Source organism: Tachysurus vachellii, chromosome 19 (assembly GCF_030014155.1).
Source record: "Tachysurus vachellii isolate PV-2020 chromosome 19, HZAU_Pvac_v1, whole genome shotgun sequence".
Classification (NCBI taxonomy): Eukaryota; Metazoa; Chordata; class Actinopteri; order Siluriformes; family Bagridae; genus Tachysurus; species Tachysurus vachellii.
In genome coordinates, this window is record NC_083478.1 from 5780505 (window position 1) to 5802665 (window position 22161).

At 38.4% G+C, this 22161-nt stretch overlaps 1 protein-coding gene across 2 annotated transcripts in view; it reads left to right on the forward strand.

Annotated features, from left to right (window-relative positions):
• scn8aa (sodium channel, voltage gated, type VIII, alpha subunit a) overlaps positions 1-22161 on the forward strand; it is a 55358-nt gene that overhangs the window by 25803 nt on the left and 7394 nt on the right. Inside the window, exons 11-21 of one of the 2 annotated variants that reach the window (XM_060893595.1) lie at positions 121-399; positions 863-1177; positions 3528-3660; positions 4343-4581; positions 6817-6990; positions 7206-7562; positions 7763-8230; positions 8793-8910; positions 9248-9402; positions 10232-10405; positions 17374-17496. In XM_060893595.1, the coding sequence (XP_060749578.1) occupies positions 121-399; positions 863-1177; positions 3528-3660; positions 4343-4581; positions 6817-6990; positions 7206-7562; positions 7763-8230; positions 8793-8910; positions 9248-9402; positions 10232-10405; positions 17374-17496 (2535 nt within the window). The remainder of the gene's footprint in view (positions 1-120; positions 400-862; positions 1178-3527; positions 3661-4342; positions 4582-6816; positions 6991-7205; positions 7563-7762; positions 8231-8792; positions 8911-9247; positions 9403-10231; positions 10406-17373; positions 17497-22161) is intronic. The other variant, XM_060893596.1, reaches the window with a different exon arrangement.

Here is a 22161-nt window from a genome sequence, read left to right on the forward strand (position 1 = left end):
AGAACTGTAGGCCTGTTCTATCACTACTACTATTAGTAAATTTGTCATGGTTTGTTGTGTTTTTACGTGTTGATATTTTTCATACATATTGACTAATCCCTCAGTCGGTTACTGTCGCAGGCAAACGCCATGGCCACATCAGCAGGTACGGTGTCGGAGGATGCAGCGGAGGATGATGGAGTGGAGAACCTGTCGTGTAGCTCCTCTGAGATGTCCAAACTCAGTTCTAAGAGTGCCAAGGAACGCAGGAACCGCAAGAAGAAGTGGAAGCAGAAGGAGCAGGACAGGGAAAAAGGGGACAGTGAGAAGTTTGTTAAATCTGAATCAGACGATGGCAGCAAGAAGAGGTTCCGTTTCCCCGATAACCGCTTAGGCCGCAGGTCCTCCATCATGAACCAGGTGAGTCAGAGGATCCAAGGGTCAGTGTGTGTTGGAACTCTGTGGTGGAATTGCATGCAATTCTTCTATATATTTACAGTATATTTATTCACTTGGCAGATGTTTTTATGCAAATTCATTTGAGCTGAGCACATGAAGGTTAAGGGTTTTATCTCAAGGAGCTCAAACAGTAGCAGGAGCTCAGCAGTACTGGGATTTAAACTCAATCCTCTAATATCCTCAATCCTCAGTAGTCCAGAGCCCAAGTCAAAGCATTCTCTATTATGAGAAACTTCTAGAAAAAGAGACTATTTATTTAATAATTGTTCAAAAATAATTTTTTGTCACATCTTCTATGACAGTATAATCATGACAGTGATGGAATAAGCATGCCAGATTACCCTGCCAAAACAACATACAATCCAGGTTGAGAGAGGAAGAGTGTTCTGTCTTGATCATTTACATTTTTTCCGCTCCACTTCAGTCTCTCCTCAGCATCCCTGGCTCACCCTTCTTATCACGCCACAACAGCAAGAGCAGCATCTTCAGCTTCAAAGGCCGTTGCCGGGACGCAGGCTCTGAGAACGAGTTTGCGGATGATGAACACAGTACGGTGGAGGAGTGCGATCAGAGACGTAGCTCACTGTTTAGCCCGTACCGCCGCAGCAGCTACAGCGGCTACCACGGAAAACACAACAGCACGGTGGACTGCAATGGGGTCGTGTCACTAATCGGGCCTGGTCCTGGAGGACGCCTACTGCCTGAGGTGATAATAGATAAGGCAGCTTCTGACGACAGCGTAAGGACAGCTACGAGTAGATCAGTATAGGCACGGACATCTTTCCTCTCTGATCCTTGGCTTTCTTTTAATTTTCTCGTTTTTTTTCTTTTTCTCCTGCATTTGACACTTTGTTTATGGTTAATATTTTGATTTTGCTCTCCTTTTGCCCTTTTTTGTTTTGGGTTGAAGCTCGGTTAGCAATCTGCCTGTGGCTGTTGACTTTGCCAGAATGAAAATGAGAATTATAATGTAAAAAAATAAATAAAATACATATATAGCAAAAGCTATTTGCACCCAGGTGAAAATGGGAATGTGCCCAGTTTAGTTTTAGGTGCTAATTCCCACCCACTAGTTTGTTCTCGATATTACATTTCACTATACAAATATAGACCCTGCTTTTAATTACACAACAGTCTAATGTTAGCTCTCTTAAATAGGTTTAATTAAACGATTTCAGAACTTACCTAATGCTGGCTAGCATTTTAATAAACCTGGTTACTGGTTAAAATTGTTTGCCTAACCAGCTCTAGTTTGCTATTTGCTACTGGTTTACATTTATGAGAAAAAAAATCTTTGGCTTTATATTATACAGTACAGTATATTATATTATAGCTAATGTGTACTAGCTTGTTAGTGAATCCATCTCACACTTTCAGTGACATTCTCAGCTAGCACAGTTTCAGTGACATAATTCTCTAGCTTGGTAGCAAACATGGGTAATCATTTCAAATGCATAGCTTGCTAGCTTCCCTGGTTGCTAGTTTGCTAGTTTATTAGGAGTATTTGTGTCTGGTTAATACAAAATTCTAGTAAGCCATTTGTTAGCAAGCTTTAGCTACTAAAATCATTATTCTGTGTTTAGGTAGCTGGCTACATAGTTAATGTTGCTAAAGTTGGAAGTGTCAGTTCTTTTCCTCATGTTTTCAATGTATTTAGGGACATAAATCGATGTACTGGGTGCAAATAGACACACAGGAAAAACTGCTTCTGGAAGAACTGACAGTAATATATGGAATTAATATTTCATGCATTTCCAGCAGCATTTAAAAAAAACTGAGTTGCCATTTTATTAGTTAGTAAATCAGTTTTAATAAACTGGCAACCTGGTTTATATGAAGCACAGAGTATATCTTTATCATTTAATAGAAATAAACAATGTACATTTTCTGAACATGCATATTTCATTAAGCATTGTTGTCTTCACGTTTGTCCCTCATTTGGACACATTCATTTGTTCCACATCTGCATTTTTCTCCGTCGTCTCCTTCGTCTATTTCGTCCTGTGTGTTTATTTATCGTGTGGTGGTACAGTATGTAAACGTGTAAAGACGTTTCACTGTCCTTCCGTACATCTTCAGATGATCTCCTGCGTATTGCTTTTAAGATGTGAAACTGAAATACATTTTCAGTTGCATTAATGGAAGATGAACATTAAGATCTCACTTCTGCATGTGTCTGAGCACTTAGTCCATTTTAACCATCACTGTGGTGTTTTAGGAGATTCCCACTGTTTGTCCAAGATGAACAGTAATGCACATCCTGCCTGTTTTATCAGGCTTTAGATCACATAATTGTCTGTTATTGTGAGTGTGTGTGTGTGTGTGTGTGTGTGTGTGTGTACACAGAGGAAGAGAGACAGGCTGTATCAGTCACACAGCCTCATTATCTGCTCATTCTGTCACACATTCTGTCTTTTATTCACATCTCATTTGGAACTGGGGACAAAAATAAAAAGAGCTTCTTTTTCTCTCCATAATTTCAGTTTCTTTTTTTTTCTTCTTACATTTCTTTTATATATATCAATGATTTTAATACCCACTCTGAATGGACAATCTTCTGCCGCTCCTGACTGTAGCTAGCATGACAGTTTGCCGTTCTTACGAATCTTTGAGAGCCCTTGTGTATCTAAATGCAGCATGAAAACGGACTGATGGATTATGGTCTCTATAATTTTTTCCCTCTCTGACTCTTATGACTATGAGCTGAGTGCATGCTGATGCACGCTAACTGCTGCCCCTCCGGCATCCTAGATGGTGCAATAATACGCAGGCTTCTGAGATGGGGAAGAGAGTAAAGCCAAATTGTGCTTTAGTGGACTGATTTAATTAACTGGTGATTTACCAGGCTTCGGGTGCAGCTTCCAGACAAGGCTGTGCGTCATTGTGAAGAGTCTGTGTAAAAAGCAAAATCAAATATCTCTAGCTCTCCGTTTCTCCCTGTTAAAGCCTACATGTTTTTGCACTTAACTGTATTTCTGACTGATTTTTCTGATAGTGACAATCTCTTTCCTCTGCTTCTGTGATGTACTTCAGACTGTGGTTTCTGAATGCTTTCAATTTAACCTCAATGCTTTTCTTCCTCTTGACAGCCAACAACTGACATTGAGATCAAGAAGAAACTCTCAGGCTCTTTAATGGTTTCTATGGACCAACTCAATGCTTCTTTTGGGCACAAAGAGCGAGCGAACAGCGTCATGAGTGTCACCAATACATTAGTAGAGGGTAGCCTTGCTTATTTTGTTTGTTCTCTTACACTACATTCACATGTACTAGTAAAAAGTCACTTTACAGTTTGTCTTTGTGGACATGTATGGCTGCCAGATTTAAATGCTACATTCAAGCGCATGCTAGCATCATTGCCATATTTACATGCTACATTCAAGCTCATACTAGCTTCATTGCCAGATTTACATACTACATTCAAGCTCATACTAGCTTCATTGCCAGATTTACATGCTACAGTCAAGCTCATACTAGTTTCATTGCCAGATTTACATGCTACATTCAAGCTCATACTATCTTCATTGCAAGATTAAAAAATGCTACATTCAAGCTCATACTAGCTTCATTGCCAGATTTACATGCTACATTCAAGCTCATACTAGCTTCATTGCAAGATTTAAATGCTACATTCAAGCTCATACTAGCTTCATTGCCAGATTTGCAATGTACAGTCAAGCTCATACTAGCTTCATTGCAAGATTTACATGCTACATTCAAGCTCATACTAGCTTCATTGCAAAGATAACTATACTACATGGCACCTGATTTAGACACTATACACTAGACACTATATTTAGACAAATAACTTTTATAAAATTTAGGGTGATTAAAAATTTATACTTAATATGACACACCAGATTATTAAGAATCTGATTTTACATCTGATCTGTTTGGTTTAAAGAACTGGAGGAATCGCAGAGAAAGTGCCCACCATGCTGGTACAAGTTCGCTAACACCTTCCTTATCTGGGAATGCAGCCCCATGTGGCTGAAGGTCAAGGAAATTGTCAACCTGATCGTGATGGACCCCTTTGTAGACTTGGCTATTACTATATGCATCGTTCTCAACACACTGTTCATGGCCATGGAGCACTACCCGATGTCGGAACAATTCGAGCACGTCTTGACTGTGGGCAACCTGGTGAGGAGAATCCAACTTTTTTAACTATAGTGAGACTAATGGAAAAGGGAAAATGTTTGCATCCCTTGAAAAATAGAAAATTAGAAAAAAAGAAAAAGTTGAGCAGAAAAACAATGAGCAGAAAATATGTTTAAAAGTACAAGTCTTTGCCATACAAGACATCTCTACAAGGCATCATGTGACATTTAGCAGATAAAGTAAATGGGCCAAACAGTCTGATAGCAAATGAGTGAACAAGGATTCAAAGGGCTGCACACTACAGCTAAGAACACAACGGGAAGGTGTGAAGGGGAAGGGACAGGGTGGGAATAAAAGTTATTGGAGCAAAGCAGTGTTACATTATTTTTTCTGCATTACTTCCTCTCTCTGTATTTCTATCTTTTTCTGTATCTCTCTGTTTCTACTATCTCTCTCTGTATCATTGTCTTTCTGCAACTCTCTCTCTCTCTCTCTCTCTCTCTCTCTCTCTCTCTCTTTCTCTCTCCGCCCCTCACACACACACAGACACACACACTTGCACGTCTGCTCCTCCCTGCCTGTAGTCTGATTGAGAGACATTGCTATAGACTGAGGCGATGGTAGGCCTGCATTAATATTTCATGCTGCCTGATCGATGAGCAGCTCTATAATGGTACCTAATATTAAAATCAGCTCAGGATCCTGCTTCCATCTCGTTGAGTAAAGCGACGTATAGCTCAGAAACAGGGGCTTATTATTGGAAGCGTAAGACTGGCTTGTCTTTGTCTATCTTTTTTAATCTCTCTCTCTCTCTTGCTAGCTCCTTTTGTCTCTGCCTGTGTGCTCATGTGTGTCTGATTATTTACAGCTCACACACGTTGTATTGTATTGATCACACTTTGTCACTTCAGGACGTGTGTGTGATTTGAACAGCATTACTGGGATTGATATGCTGTAGGTAATGAATCCATGCTGTGGTAGCCGGTGTAAGACAAAGGTCATGACTATTAATAGGATAAGATACTGTATAATGTGTTTATATATTTATAGTATATGTATATATTACAACAGAGACAGGATGCAGTCGAATAGATGTAGATTAAGGGAGTTGCTTTAAGGTTCTTTTGGATTTAAACTCACAGTCATCTGATCAGGATAAATGATATATTTATAAATTTCAGGTCCACTGACAAAATTAATCATATATTTTAAAACCGCCTGAAACTGAAGGCGGTTTATTTGATGTCTGATGAAGTTATTATCGTGTTGATGTGATGCTGATGTTAATTATTCACGTTAGCTTCTCTCAGGCTAGAAACCTGATGTTAGGTTTCGGTTGCTGTCGGTGCACAGCTGTTTGGAGGTTACTGATGACTTCGATCACGTTGTTCCAGAATAGAGGAAGTGTGACTCATACATCCTGGCCAAGCTCAGGCCTCCTACAGCCTACTAGGGCAGGAAGATTTATTACCGATGTCACAGCGTCCTCTGATTACTTCACTGCACCCTCTTTGCTAATATGTGCTGAGTAAAAAGCCTCGGATGATTACACTTCATTAGGAATGATACTAATAGCTGACTGAAAGCCTGAAGCTTGCATTGTGTTTCAGAATAGTAGGAGGAGCTTAGCTGTCTATCAAAAAAGGCATGATAAGTGAAAGTGCTTGTGATAATGTTCATGCATTATTGTTAAAATGGCAGCATGCTTTGACTGAGATGATGATGCTGAGGGTTAGACAGCAACACATTCTCTAATAGCACATGAAAGTCTCTCAATTAGAGTGGAACGCTGAATCGTGATGATATAAAATTGAGTATGAACAGATAAACTGATTAATAGACAGACAGACAGACAGACAGACAGACAGACAGACAGACAGACAGACAGATAGATAGATAGATAGATAGATAGATAGATAGATACTTTACATAGTTACAATTGCTGGAAAAAGTCACTTCAGTTTGGAACAGCTCACCAGTCTCTCTAGTTCCCCCCCCCCCCCCCCTCACTTAATTCTTTTGCTGGTTTAATAGAAACCAATGTAAATGCATTTTCAATAAGTTTAAACAAATTAATAATTTTATGGCTACAAGTCAGATATAAAACTAGTCAGGACATTGCTGGCTTTCAGTGTGAGACCTCTGGATTTACCTCTGACAAAAAAAAAGCTCCAGTATGTTTAAGCCAATACTACATAATGAAGCTGGTGCTAGATATTATCCTTTTTTATTTTAGGATTTTTAAACAAGGTTCTATAACTGCTGTGTTTTTTCCAGGTATTCACTGGAATATTCACTGCTGAAATGGTGGCCAAACTGGTTGCAATGGATCCGTACTACTACTTTCAGGAGGGCTGGAACATCTTTGACGGGTTTATCGTGAGCCTGAGCTTGATGGAACTTGGACTGGCTAATGTGGAAGGCTTGTCTGTGCTCAGATCATTTAGATTGGTAAACACTCATCCATCACTTTATTGTGTGTTAGGATTATAAAAGTCCTGACCACAATTCATTAACCTCTGTAGCTCTGAAAGCCTCATTTGATTTCAGCTTGATCTGAAAGCACAATGATGGTATTTTGCTTTTAAAAGAAATCCACAAGCTTTTCCTCCTTGAATTTCATTCTTCCTTTCAATCTTGTTTGTTGTTTCATGCACAACCCTCAGCTGCGAGTGTTTAAGCTGGCTAAGTCATGGCCAACTTTGAACATGCTGATAAAGATCATTGGGAACTCAGTGGGCGCTCTTGGGAACCTGACTCTGGTCCTGGCCATCATTGTGTTCATCTTTGCCGTGGTGGGCATGCAGCTGTTTGGGAAGAACTACCGGGACTGCGTGTGTAAGATTAGTGTAACCTGTACGCTGCCTCGTTGGCACATGCACGACTTCTTCCACTCGTTCCTGATCGTGTTCCGTGTGCTGTGTGGGGAGTGGATCGAGACAATGTGGGACTGCATGGAGGTGGCGGGTCAGGCCATGTGTCTCATCGTGTTTATGATGGTTATGGTCATCGGAAACTTAGTGGTAAGCGTTCCGATTTAGTCTAACGAGCTGCTACACTGTAACATTCATTTAAATGTTTAGTTAAAAAGACTCCAATTTAGCTGCTAAGCTGTTCTTCATGATAAACATGCAGAGTTTTATTTACTGAATATGTGTTTGGATAGGTATTAAATGCTGAATGTGGTATCGGGGCTAGAATTGTGTCCTTTGTGGCTCTTCAGGTGCTGAATCTGTTCCTTGCCTTGCTGCTGAGCTCATTCAGTGCAGACAACCTGGCAGCCACGGACGATGACGGAGAGATGAACAACCTGCAGATCTCTGTTAACCGTATCAAGAAAGGTATAGCGTGGACAAAAGTCAATGTTCGGCAGTTAGTGCGAGCTATCCTCCGAAGGAAGGCGGTGGATGAGGCCAAGCCTCTGGATGAGCTCTACGACAAGAAACTGAACTGCATTGCTAACCATACGGACCTCAACCGTGATATAGACTACCAGAAAGATGCCAATGGTACCACCAGCGGCATTGGCAGCAGTGTGGGCAAGTACATGATTGATGATGACCACATGTCCTTCATCCACAACCCCAATCTGACCGTGTGTGTGCCCATCGCGGCAGGAGAGTCTGACTTTGAAAACCTGAACACAGAGGACTTCAGCAGCGAGTCAGAGGCTGAGGGCAGCAAAGACGGGGTGAGTCTAAGATAAGGCGTACTGTGATTAAATGTTGAGGAGCATGAGGTAACTACAAAAAATACAGAAAATGGATAAAAAATTTGCAGTAATAAATAAATATCAACAATGTTATTGTTACTACAATGAACTTAAATATGTGCCTAATGTTTAAGTTCATTATTATTATATAACTAGAAATTACTAAGGAAGTAGGGAGATGCAAATTAGCATAAAAATTATAAATAGCTGCAATACAAACATTAGAAACTATAAATAAACTTATAAATTATTGCACTGAAGGTAGTGACCAAAATGGAACATACTACTACCACTTGCTACTGAATGTCAGTTTCCTGGAGATTAAGATATTGAGAGTTTGTAGCATACAGAACAGGCTTATACAGTATGTCGAATATATACATCAAGAAAAGATGGAATTTGAAGATTCTTAAAAAACAAACATTCGGATACATTTGACAATGAAAATAGGTTTGTGAACTAGTTACACTATTGTTTGGTGTGTGATTAGTAAAGGTTTTTTTCTTTGAAAGTTTGACCTTAATCTGTTTGTTTGTGTTAGCTGGATGACAGCAGCTCGTCAGAAGGCAGCACTATAGATATTAAGCCGGAGGTGGAGGAGGCCGTGGTGGTGGAGGCGTTAGAGGAGTATGTCGACCCAGAGGCATGCTGGACTGAAGGTATCACTTAAAAATACACAAACACATAGTAATATATTGGTTGTATATATAAAATTTAATATACTGTATAAACGATAAAACATCATCAGTTTATTGACTAATAAATGTAGTATAAATGGAGTATATAAAAAAAAATTTTTGTTTGATAAACATTATGACTAACATTTTAAACTTTCAAAATGTTTGCTTGTAAATGTAGATTTTATTTATTTGTTTGTTTGTTTGTTTGTTTGTTTGTTTGTTTTAGCCAATAACCTCATCATACTAAAAGATTTGCTTGTTATTTTCCTATGAAGATTTTTTTTTTGGTGATTAAGGGAATGGTTGTGATTTGCAGCTTGTATCGCACGCTACAAGTGCTGTGATGTGTCCATCACTGAGGGCTGGGGAAAGAGCTGGTGGTACCTCCGCAAGACCTGCTATCTTATTGTGGAGCACAACTGGTTTGAAACTCTCATCATCTTCATGATTCTGCTGAGTAGTGGAGCCTTGGTGAGTTCACACACACACACATATATATATACACACACTGAGCACCAGTTTATTCTGTACTACAACCAGTAGACTGAATAAACGTACAGCTCGGTGTGAACTTAGACACCCAGTCCTACAACCACAGCTTTTCCAGCTCCACATTTTTTTAGCTTTAGTCTCAGTGTAAAATGGTGTAATTATGCAGACACTATAACGTGAGCTGAAGTTCACTCACTAGCTTCAGAGCAATGGAGCCTGAAACACACTTCTCTTCTCTGCCATGTGATTAATGGACTGTACCATTCATCAGACAGGGGTTCTATTTCTGTTTCTAGCAAGGCTCTTCCCCTGTGCGCCAATAATGAAGCCCAAATTAGAAACTAATGCAATTCAGAAGCCAGGTCTTACTCGAGCCTTTTTGGAAGCTGACGTTGCTTTTGTTTTAAAAGAATTACAGAACACTTGCTAATCCTGCATTTTTCTCACAAAACTGCTTGGATAATTAGTTTTACAAGTAACGTGTTAGCATTTTATAGCAGTGAACAAAATCTTCTCCGTCTGTATAGAGAGGACTGTACTGTAAAATTTCTTAATTACATTGGATCAGAAGGTGTTGGTTGAATTTCTAGACCAGTTCTGGCTCTAGTTTGTTTGCAAGGTGTAGTTTAGTGTGTGGGGATATTCAACAGTTTTGCAAGGATTCTTAAGTGTCAGAGGTTTCTAACAGTCAGAGATAGAACATTCAATAGTTCTCTGAGTTATGATGGAGAACTAGCTTGTTTTATGGATGTCTCAGAACCTGAAATCTAAAGAGATCTGTCTTGTGCTCTTCATACTCTTCATACAGGCTTTTGAAGACGTATACATCGAGCAGAGGAAGACTATTCGGATCATCTTGGAGTATGCCGACAAGGTGTTCACCTACATTTTCATCCTGGAGATGCTGCTAAAATGGGTGGCCTACGGTTTTGTGAAGTATTTCACTAACGCCTGGTGCTGGCTGGACTTCTTCATTGTGGATGTAAGTGAGCTGTTCCGTTCCCTTTGTGTCGATTAGCGAGAGTTACCTTGGCATATGGTGGCCTCACACATACACACCTTGCAAATTCAGGCTAGCTAAATATATATTATAAATATATTGTCTATGCAGATGATTGTATAGGCCACATTACTGCTAAAATCCTATTCAGAACTAAGACATTATTAAGTTTGCTAAAAGGAATTAATATTATTAATAATGTTAATGTTACAACTACTGTAACAAATCCAAGACCATGATGTTACATGAGATTAGGCTTTAGCTCATTTGCTCATTTGGTATTTTTTTCAAACACCATTTGGGTGACAGGTTGAGGGACAAGTCAGAAAAAGAACATGGAGGACAAAAATTGTTTTGTAAATGAACTTATAAGGATAAATTGAAAATATTTCAAAAAGTGTTTTAGGGATATTTGCTAATTGGCATTGGCTTTTTTATCTAAACAAAGGCAAATGACCTATATAGATAGAAAGCTAGATTAGTTAAATAGCCATACTCGCTTAGACTGGTAAGCTGTTGCTTACAAAAGCTCCTTTTTTGTGCTAATATGAAATCAGCCTATGTTCCATAACGTATCAGCTCTGTATGTTCGTAAAAACTCCAGAGTCTTGGCCTGTCAATGCTGTGCTTAATGCTGTGTATAATGCTGTGTGGTCTTTGAGCTGACAAACAAAATGTAAAGCCAAAATGGAGAGAGATCTAGTGGAGGAGTTTCACCTGAATCTCTGCACTGTGTCTGCTGTTGCCATGGAGATAAAATTATCTCCAGGGATATTTTTCAGCAAGGTGTGACTGTGTTGGGCCATTTCATGAAATGAAGTTCTGAATATAAAGTGAACCAGAGTGCAATGGTATGCAGAGGTGATGTGTACAGTAATAAGAGTTACTTTCTCAGGAGTTATTGCACTTTAACTGACCTAGGAGCTTGTTTTATCTATAGACATGCAGGCTCATCACCCATGCATAACCATGAAAATGTTTGCTCCTGTGATGCTTGAATATGTAAATCAATTCTCTGCTAAAAGTCTCAGAAACCCCATGGCTAGCAAAGAATACACTGAAACCATGTGTGTAATAAAAAACAACACATAGTCAGTCAATAACAATGATTATTGATACGATATTCAAGCATTGCTAAACCCTAAAATGTTCCTTATTCTGAAAACCGTATTTGTGCCTATGTATTGTCTAATGCAGTGTTTAATCAATATGTATTTTTATTGATCTATTTGACCCTCATTGTGAAGGACCTTCCAAGTGTTTCTCTTAATTTTAAGTTTTTTTGTTATAGTGGAAATATGTCATTCAGATTTAATACATGTATTTCAAACAGATACAATTTTTTTAAGAAACTTTGCCAGAAATGTTGACAGGGCAACCGGTGAGACTAAAGATATACGTCTGCTACAAGTCCGCTGCAACCAAGTATTTGGATATGAAGCTCTGGGGACAAATAAAGATCGCTGCACAATGCATTTACAGTTTTTGTTTACAACATGCTGACTGTCGTGCAGAGACAAAGGCGAGTGAGGATCCAAATGCAGCTCAATCTTTTATTAAGCCAAAGCAAGAAACAGGCAAGACGGGCAGGCAAAACAGGGCAGAACACTGAGTAAACGGGAAACAGGAACATAGACACAAACATCCAACAACAACCAACGCCAGGGAAGTGAACAAACAGAGTAAATATAACAAACAGGAACCAATCACCACGCAGAGACAATCAGAGACTAAGACGATACACCTGAGGGGGAGATAGAGTGCAATTAGTGTCCATGGTAACAAATGAGTGGGCGGAGCAAACAATTAACAGCAAGGCAGACAGCAGACAGAAACAGGTCAAAACACAGACAGACTCATTACACTGACAGTGCTGTGTGTGTCTACCTCTGGGATTTTTTTAAACGATGTTTCTAGTTATAATGTATTAGGTATGTAATGTTTAGGCCACACCCATTTCAGGTTTCAGTACATATACAAATACAGATACAGACTCATAAACTCATACTGATAGTGACATTGAATACATTCCTGTTACATATCCTCGGTCATGGTTATTATGTCACCTCTTTACCATTATGTTTAATCATCCTTTTCTTTATAGTTTATTAAATCTAAATTTATAAATTTTAGGATATCAAAACTGCCATGTTGATGTAGGGGTTTACCTTAGAACATAATATTAACCATGCAATAAAAGATACACTACTAGTTTGGACAGATACGTTTTCTTCATTATTACAGTTTTCAACAAATCTTTATAATGTTAATTTAGATTTGCAGTGAGTAATAAAATTGTAAATTGTAAAATAAAAATAAAATTGTAAGGAAACAGTTCAAGCTATGAAAAGTTGTATTCCTAAATTCTTTTAAAACCATGATAAATATATACATATACAGTATAACTAGTTTGTCCAACCCCTCGGGTGGTAGTATAATTCTACATGGTTGTAAATATAAAACCTACTGTATAAGCCAGGCAATGTAGAAAATCTGAAACAGAATGAAAGAGCAAATTTGCGAAGAAGAAATTCATATTACATTTCAAAATTGAATTTTAAAGAAATGTATTGCAGTTTATTCTCTGGTTAATTAACTAGCCTATTCCACTAGGCTACCATGCATGCTAGCCAACTTGAACATCAATGTTAATCAAGGTGTCTAGATTACAACCTGTTAGCCAACTGTTAGCCAACCTTTTAGCCAACTTGCATGCTAGCCAACTTAAAATCTTTGTTAATCTAGGTGTCTAAAGCAGCAGTCTTCAATCTGTTTGAGCACTATAAGGCCAAAAGGAACAACAATCGCACTTTGAGTAATGCAATTTTAGTTCGCTAACATTACAGCATTTCATATGACAGTAGAGGAATCATAACTGTAATTAGCCAGTATTAATGGTTTTCTTGGGATAATCCCCTCAAACACAATTGCTCACAACTAATTAAAGATGTATTTAATCGCCAACTAATGAATATTACAGTATACCACTGCAATCCACTTGATTGTGATTGTGAACAGTACATGGATGACCAATATTCACATGCAAGACAGTCACTAACATCTGCTCAAAAGTCACTAAATTTGTAGCTAGACACTTTTTAACTCATTGTAACGTCAGTAGTAATTGTACTTTGGCAACACTGATCAGGATACTTTAGTCCAGTTTGTTTTGCAGTGCTGTTAGCTCGGGCCGTTGGTAGTTGCCCTCTCATCAACAGCCAAGTTTGACCCTTTAATGCACTTGTATCCCAAACACTTGGAGGACTTCAGCTTCACAGTAAGGGATACCATGTGTTTTTGTATGAGTGTAATATACAGTAGTACCTGTGTGTGCTTCTCTCCTGTGTGTATATGTATAATGATGACAGTATTTTGTTAATGTATGTATATATGTATATCTATATTGTGTCTGTGGTTTGTGTAAATGTCTGTTCTGACCATGTTCCTGATCTAACCGCCTTTCAGCAGAGCCTATCAATCCCAACACTTTCTTCCAGACCTATACTGTGCCAGGTTGCTCGGAGAGCTGGTGTGGCAGATAGAGTTACACGCAAGCCATTGCTATAAGATGAATATGTCATTTACCATAACATATCAGTTCTTATATCATGATATGAGACAATACTAAATATCCAATGCTAAATAACAATGGTAAATATCCAGAGGAATGTCATATTGGTTCTTATATTGAGAAATTGAATCAAATTTATTGACATAGTCCTATCCAGTTTAATTAGAATTCTGTTTACCTGAAGAGGCCACAAAGATTGTACTACTAATTTATGATCAGAACTAAAGAAACAAATATAGCTTAAAAAACTAAACACAATTACAATACAATTATAGTTAAAAAATAGCAGCCAGAATAAAGACAGATTAAGATTTTTGGTACTCTATCTCCTCCTAACATAGCTTCAGAAATGGCAGATGGTGCTGTTTAGGGTAGGACAGAAGAATTTCTTTAGCTGGATAAACAGACCTATCCATCACAGCTTCTTTTTCCATGAGAAGATCTGAGATGGAGATGTTGGGGATGTGTAGTAGATGGCAAGTGCAGTGTTAACATTAGCCACCGCTCTACCTTGGTCTTGCTTTGTGTCCCATCTGTTCCTCTGCTGGCCTGCACTGTGTTTTTACACAGCCCAGCTGAGAGAAGCTCAAATATCACATCCAGCATGCTTTACCTGTACAGTACCGATTCTTTTCCTGCCAGTACGACAAACATCCCTCAATCTGTTTATTATCCTTCTGTTCATGCTGTTGTCTTTATTTGCTCACAGTTTGACTCTTCAGTTTTATTTATTTAATGATTAGAAATTGCTAGAAATATCTTTAAGCACAGTAGATCAGACCCTTGGCTTCATTTATTCATAACAAACTGACTTATTGACTTAAGCCTCAAGGAAAGTCATACTGTACGTTTATCAAAAAAAAAAAATCCATCCTGAGCAACAAGCAAATTAAACCTTCACGATTTATTTTGTAAGGAAATTCTTAGTATAAACGTCCTTCGTGGACATGTTGGTCTACTTTCACTCTGTTTAACAGTTTTCTGCATTTCCAACAATGCTGTTTGACCAGCAGTCAAAAGTGTTGCAGTTGGATTCGATCTACCTTCATCTGTGCATAAAGAGAGTAAGGCAGCAGACCGTTATTCTGTCCAGCTCTCTCGCTTTCCTCATTTGTTCTCACTGCTCAAACAGATCAGCTACCACATACTACAGTACATTCAGTACTATTGTCATCTCATAGCTCACTAAAAGGCCGAGCTGAGTCTCTGTGTTGCATTCTGGAAATTGCATTCATGTGTTTATTGTCGTCGCTACTTCTACATTGGATTTCCCATTCATGACATTTAAGAGTGAAACCTGACCGTTATTTTATTATGTTTAAGCTTGCTGAAATTTTTATCTCTGTTGCAAGTGCGCGAGAGATTCCCTGAAAATGGGACTGATTTTCTAACATCTCAAAGGAATCATGAAAAAATAGCATTGAACTACAAATTAGGAGCAGAATCTCTATCACAAATATTTGAATATAAACACATTTGCTTCAGGGTGGAGTTTTCTTTTAATAAAGGACTCAGGCTTTATGGATCATGAGTCATTGTAATTAGTTTTGCAGTACAGTGGAATGTCATTTGCTTCTTTTCATGTTCCTTTTTGCTTCAGTTTCCTGTTTTCATTTAACCACAGCCACACATCTCATTGACCTTGCCTTGCAGAGTGAGAGCATTGGCACGTGAGGAGCACTGGTGCCAGCTCGCCTGGCCCTCCATACACGGGCCTTCCATTGGCTCAATCTAAAGGTGACAATTACCTGCAAAGATCCAACCTTTAGATGAAGGTGAAAGCTTTATGGACTACTCGCAGGCCTCTGATGGAGCTTGCGGACTTGCTTAGATGGTTTCAGTGAGACAAAAAGGAGAACACTTGTGTAGCCATTTGAACAGGTTCAAAAAGATTCACAGTTAGAGACTTAGAGACATCATGCAACTCACACTGGTTTTAAACATCTTCCTCGCTGTAACTCATATAATACAGTCATAAATTTAACTCACACAGGGAGTGTTTTAGAGTTAGGAAAAGCACAAGAAGGTACAAAGCAGGACCGAGTTTGGTGAATCACTGTGCAGATCAGATCATAAGGCTTAAACTGGATTTACTTTACAGATATCCTGAAACTAATCCATTACCAGAGCCTCAGACAATATACTATATGTATAGCAAACGATTAAAACAGATCTGGGTGTGCTAGGAGTTAACTCTAATAATCTTTTCCAGACATCTGAAGTGCTACATTCAGGATAAAGCTTTCACCTTTGCTAGAATCCCCTCTGTAAATTGGTCAGCTTGACTGTCGTGCACTTTTCTGCTGTGTTTTTACCGCGTCTCTGTCAGTGGTTTATTGAAGGTGTTCAGAAATGTTCGTATTCCTTTACACAGAAACTCAAGCCCCGTTTACACAGGTGGTGCCTATCCATGCACACTTGTGTTTTTCTACTAGCCTTGGCCTTTTATCGAACCATTTTCACACTTCTGTATAGAGTAAATATCCCTCATAGTTACAATATTATTTTTCTTTTAGATGACCAATCTGCAATAATTACCACACTTGTGTGTGTGTGTGTGTGGGTGCGTGCTTTTTTTGGATGGCACATTAAGACTCACAGGGCTTTGGTTTCTGGAGTATGATCTTGTCCTTTGAGTGTCATCTAGTGAGATGATCTCCTCTAATCTGCCCCTTTCCCTTACGTTATATCGCATCTGTGTGTTTTTTAAAGTCTCTGTAAAGACTATGTGAGATCGATGTGACTGTAAACCTGACATACATGTTAAACATGAACATGTTTACCTGTATTCTTTCTCTTAGGTGCCATTAGTATGTCTGTCTTAAATTATTTGGGATTTTATGCCACAGCCGAGAGCGACAAGGAGACACAATGTTAGAAGGGCAAGGGTAAGGTTCTTGTAATCTGTTGGGTTTTTTGTTTTTATTGTCTCCTTTGTGCCGAAAACCCCCTTTCCCAAGGCCCCTTTAATCAGCGTGCTGTCTCTGCCTTTTCTCTTCTTTTATTTAAGTCTTATGTCTCTCTGTCACTTTCTCTCTTCAATCATCAGTTTCTTCACAGGTATAAAAGAAGCTCTCAAGATTCACCAACCTCTAAAACTAACCAAGATCGAAATCCAGGGGCGTGACTGCTGCCTCTAAAGCTCTACACATTTATAACCCTAAACATGACACTCTTTCTCTCTCTATTTGTCTCTCTCTTTAATCTCTGAAGGATATATACATGTATAAAGACATTATTATATATGTATATACCCATCCAAGTACGTCTATATATGTGTGTAAAGCAACATTCAAGCAGCTCTAGGACCATCTCGTCCATAGAAAGCTTTGCCCATCTAACAGTCTGGATCCTTTTTTGCTTCTCTGTTTCTGTGTAGGTGTCTATAGTCAGCCTTATAGCTAATACGCTGGGCTACTCCGATCTAGGGCCCATTAAATCACTCAGGACACTCAGGGCCCTGAGACCACTCAGAGCATTGTCCCGTTTTGAAGGGATGAGGGTAAGAAAAGCTATAGAGCTGATCCTGCATGCCCATTCAACAGTTACAGCATGCTAGAGCTGATCAAAAAAAAAAAAAAAAAAAAAAAAAACGCAAAAGAAAACAGCAACAACAACGCCAAAGTCATACCAGAGGGATAATTTAAAAGAAAAAGAAAAGAAAGTAACCACTGAAAATAAATCACTCTTCATACATAATGCAATTTCATGCATTCTTTACCAGATATGTTTGAGTTATGATGCAGCTGGGATATTCTTTCGAACACAAGTGTTCCCTGAGTTTAGTGGAATCCTTTTGTGTTCAGCTGATTCCTAGATAATTCTCTAATTAAGGAATAAAACATGTCAGAGTGGGCTGTTATAGAAAAGTAATCAAGCACGCTGTGGTGTGATGTGACGAATCAGAATTATTGTATCACCCAGATGTTCATTATTTTCCTATAACAGAACGTTCCAAAGTGTTTTACTCCTCTTATACCACAGCGGTTTGCCATCACAAACACAATTATTTAATAAGATCTACACATCTCACTTAACGCTATGCTTAATGTTAAAACGACCTAGTTCCTGTAATCACTTACGTTATAGCAATTATGAACAACCATTCAAAGTCTTTACAAGCCTTTTTGTTTTCTCCTTTAACATTTATAAGGCAGAAAAATGCAGCATTTCATGTTACTGAGAAATATCCTACATTTTTTTATCCTAGATTTTCCCGTGCCAGACAGCTGTAGCTGTAACACTGGAGACTCCTTCCAAAAATGCTAAATCTCCTTATAGAAAACCTCACCATATCAATCAGTAGAAATGTTTTTTAATTAGTGTTAAGTCCCTGTGTAAGTTGATATAATTGAAATGATAAAAAGAATGTAATAAAACAACTTAAGCCTGACAATTATAATTCAATTAATAAATCAGCACCAATCAGAATTGAGAAGCCAAAAACGCTGTGGTATAAGACCTAAAAGATAATTCAGTTCTATAACAAACTGATAGACTGAAAAAGTCTTTTCAAAGCTGCGTCATCGGAAATTCTAATAAGATGATTTTTTAGTAAAGAAAATAAATAATAATAATTGGCTTTTTGGTTTAAAAAAACAATGGAAAGGTATTTTATTTATTGAAAACTAAGACCAGCTTCGATCAATTGGCTGCTCCTTTGGCCTGATTTTCTCAACTTATGCTTTTAATAGAGAGCCCCCTTCCCTCCATCATTCCCCTTCTCCAACTGACCCCTTCTGCATCTATCAGAGAACAACCAGCAGCACAGATCCACTGGATCACTGAACTCGCACCCAGGCCTGCCCCATACAATACCGCACAGAGCCACTTCAGAGCGAAAGACTCCTTTACACGATGGGGTCGTCACTCCTATAGCACACATCCACGGAATTAGCGTGGCTCTTAATTACTCCCTGCGGTTAGTCTGTAGTAAGAGTAGGTGTTAAGCTGAGCCTTCTCAGCAGTCATCCCTGCTTTGGTGGTTGTGAACGATGGTGCCTGGTTGTTGTCGCTTTCAGTCCCTCCTCTCTTACCCCTGGACTGGTTGCCTTGAGCTTCTGTTGCCTTTCTAACCTTTCACATCCTTCCCAGTCCCTGATCCTCTATCCCTTATTCCCTCAGCCAACCCCTTCCCATTCTTCCATCCTTCCTCCCTAACTCCCTCCCTCCCTTCCTCCCTCCCTCTTTCCCTCCCTAACTCCCTCATCATGTCCTGTCCATCTCACCCTGTCTCAACCTGCTGGAGTCGCGCCTCACCTCTCTTTCGCTTGTCCAGGATCTGCTCATGGGACTGAAAATAAGAGAGCCTCACACACACAGCAGTGTGGGTGTGAGAGGAGGATATTTGCTAAGCTTCTGTGGACTGTGGGAATGTAAAATTCAGTTCTCTGAAGCCTTGGGTTCAGAGGTACTCAAATGTGGTTGATTGGTCATCCGGACAGTTTGTGCCACTGCGTAGGGTGGAAAATGAACAGTATGACATGTCTCAAGATAAGTCTTCATTAAAAATTTGAGAGTGTTCGGCCAATTTATATGGAAATTGACTTCCTTTTTGAGTCAAAACAGAAGCTTAGGAAATTGACCAGGCAGCCTGCTGGCAGTAAGTGGTTTTATTCACAGCATGGCACTTTTAGGACATGGCACGATGATTCCTGTTAGAAATGCTGAAACCGGGAGACTGGACCCACTAGAGCAGAGAGATGTATAGAATTTATAGCCGATTATCACGATCAACTGTTGCTAAAAATACACAGATTTCACTCTGGGCAAAACTTGCGTCCTTTCTACAGAATGATAAAATGACCCAAAAATGACAGACCAGATTATACAATAAAGATAATTATTATGCATGGAGTTCACAGGCCACTGCTTCTGTTTATACTTTTATCTATTAAGGAACTTTCCATATTTTTGGAATGTTATTCTTTCTTTCTTTATTATTTTTTTGTTGTTTTCCTGGTTAATTTTCTTCCTGTATTATAACCTAGTATATGTAGTACTGGCCTACTGAGCGTGTCATTTTTGGGTGGCATATGGAATGTGATGTTTCTAAAACTTTGTAAAACTGCGTTGTCCCTATGATAATCCAGTTATGATTGGGTCAGAATAGAAATAAGTTCTATTATGCAGTAACAGAAAGAAAGATATGTAAATGAATAATCTACATTTATATTAGCCTTTGTTCATTAAATGAAATGGAATTTTGTTTTAAATGAACAAAAAAGGTTTGAGTTCAAAATGAATAAATGACTTGATAAGGAGACAGCAGCGCAGAGAGGTGAGAAAGTAAAAAATTTGCAACTATAAATAAATTCTATTTTTGAAGAAAATTCTGAAAGTTTGATCTGGGTTTATAGTTCATTTCAAAGTTAGCCCAGATTAAGCCCAGATCATTAATGTCCATCTACTCCGATAGGATCTACGTTAACGCTTGTAATTTCTACACGTATGTAAATCTCTCTGTGCTGGTGCCTCTCCTGATTCATTTATTTATTGATTTTAACAGTGTTTGAGTTTGCACAATGATGCCATGTAACACGCATGTTCAGTTCAATTGCCAATGCACATTATGCACTTTTAAAAGCCATTTTCCCTCACTTTTATATCTGTGTTGAATGTCTATGTGACATTTAAATGTGTGCTAAATTTAAAGCCTACACTGATTCTCCTGACAAATAGCTTTAAATGGGGTTTTTTAAATCGCATTGTTGAATCGATTGAAACTAATCGTACAAAGAATGAATTTTTTGTAGTGATCATATATCATCGTACGATGTACTGCGTATACTATAGTGCTGTATAAGGGCTGAAATAATGTTACGTTGATTTGATCAAGGGGAAAGTCAAGAAAAGCATTTTTTCCTTCTTTAAATTTTCATAATTATCAGTCCTTGTAATAGCAAATGGAGAGACTGTATTTGCCCTGTATTTGCTTGGAGAATCTTATCATTCCACAGTATGAAATTAGTGTGCAAGGAGGGAATATGGCTCCACTGTGGAATCCGTGAAAACATGCATGCTCAGCTGCCTGCCCCAGAGCTGCGGCTCAGCCAGCCTAACACAGCGTGCGAGCGTACACAGCACGCGCCGCTCCTCGCTAATCACTGGTGGATGGGATCCTGAACAGGGCTGAGGGTGGATGGGGATCGGGGAGGGGAAGTGGGGGTTTGATCTGATCAGTCTAGTTTTGTTCTTGCTTGCTTGTGGGTAGAGGGACGGGTCATGTTATGAGTTTGCTGGGTTTGTTGGGTTTACGCTATCTGTATGGCAGATATTTCTAATGTTAATATCCCTAATTCTAAGGTTCTTAACCTCAATTCAGAGGTCATGATTAAAACTCCACGTATTGCCATAGATCTCTTTTTCTCCAACAACTCAGTTTATGGAAATTTACAAACCCTTTCATGCATAAATGATTCTAAAAGATATCCAGATTCTATGGATATTTATATTACTTAAATCTGCATGTCACATGAATTTTACTTTTTCTAAAAAGCACTTATATTAAACAATAAAATTCATATAAACAAATTGTTAACATTTTGGTCTAAACTGTTTATGATGATGAACCGCAAAGTTATTTAAAATATAAATAAAACTAGAAATATAAAAAATATGGTTTTAAAAAAATCGTTTGTAATATTCTTAAATAGCTGTTAAATGATGCCACTAAAAACACAAATAAAAGCCCAAAAAACAATTTTTTTTGATTAAAACTTTTTTTTGACTAGAATTCTTCACATTTTTCAAACTATAAAAAAATCTATTTTTAAAAATTCAATTCAAGTTTATTTGTATAGCGCTTTTTACAATTGACATTGTCTCAAAGCAGCTTTACAGAACATAAACATAGAACAAAAGGTTAATATAAAGAATAATATAAAGATTAATAGAATGCAAAATTCAAGATTAATATTAGATAGATTTAGTTCACAATGTTCACTAATTATGAACGAATGAATGAAACTGGTGCATAGAACAGCTCAGTGGAATTCTTTTTTTTTTCCATATCCCAACTGAGGAGGTTGGGGTAGCTATGATACAGTGCCCCTGGAGCAGGGAGGGTTGAGAGGCCTTGCTCTGTTTTTTGAAACACCTCAGACTTGTATTTGTCCCCAATGAGCAAGTCCGAGGCACTGTATCATAGCTACCCCAACCTCCTCAG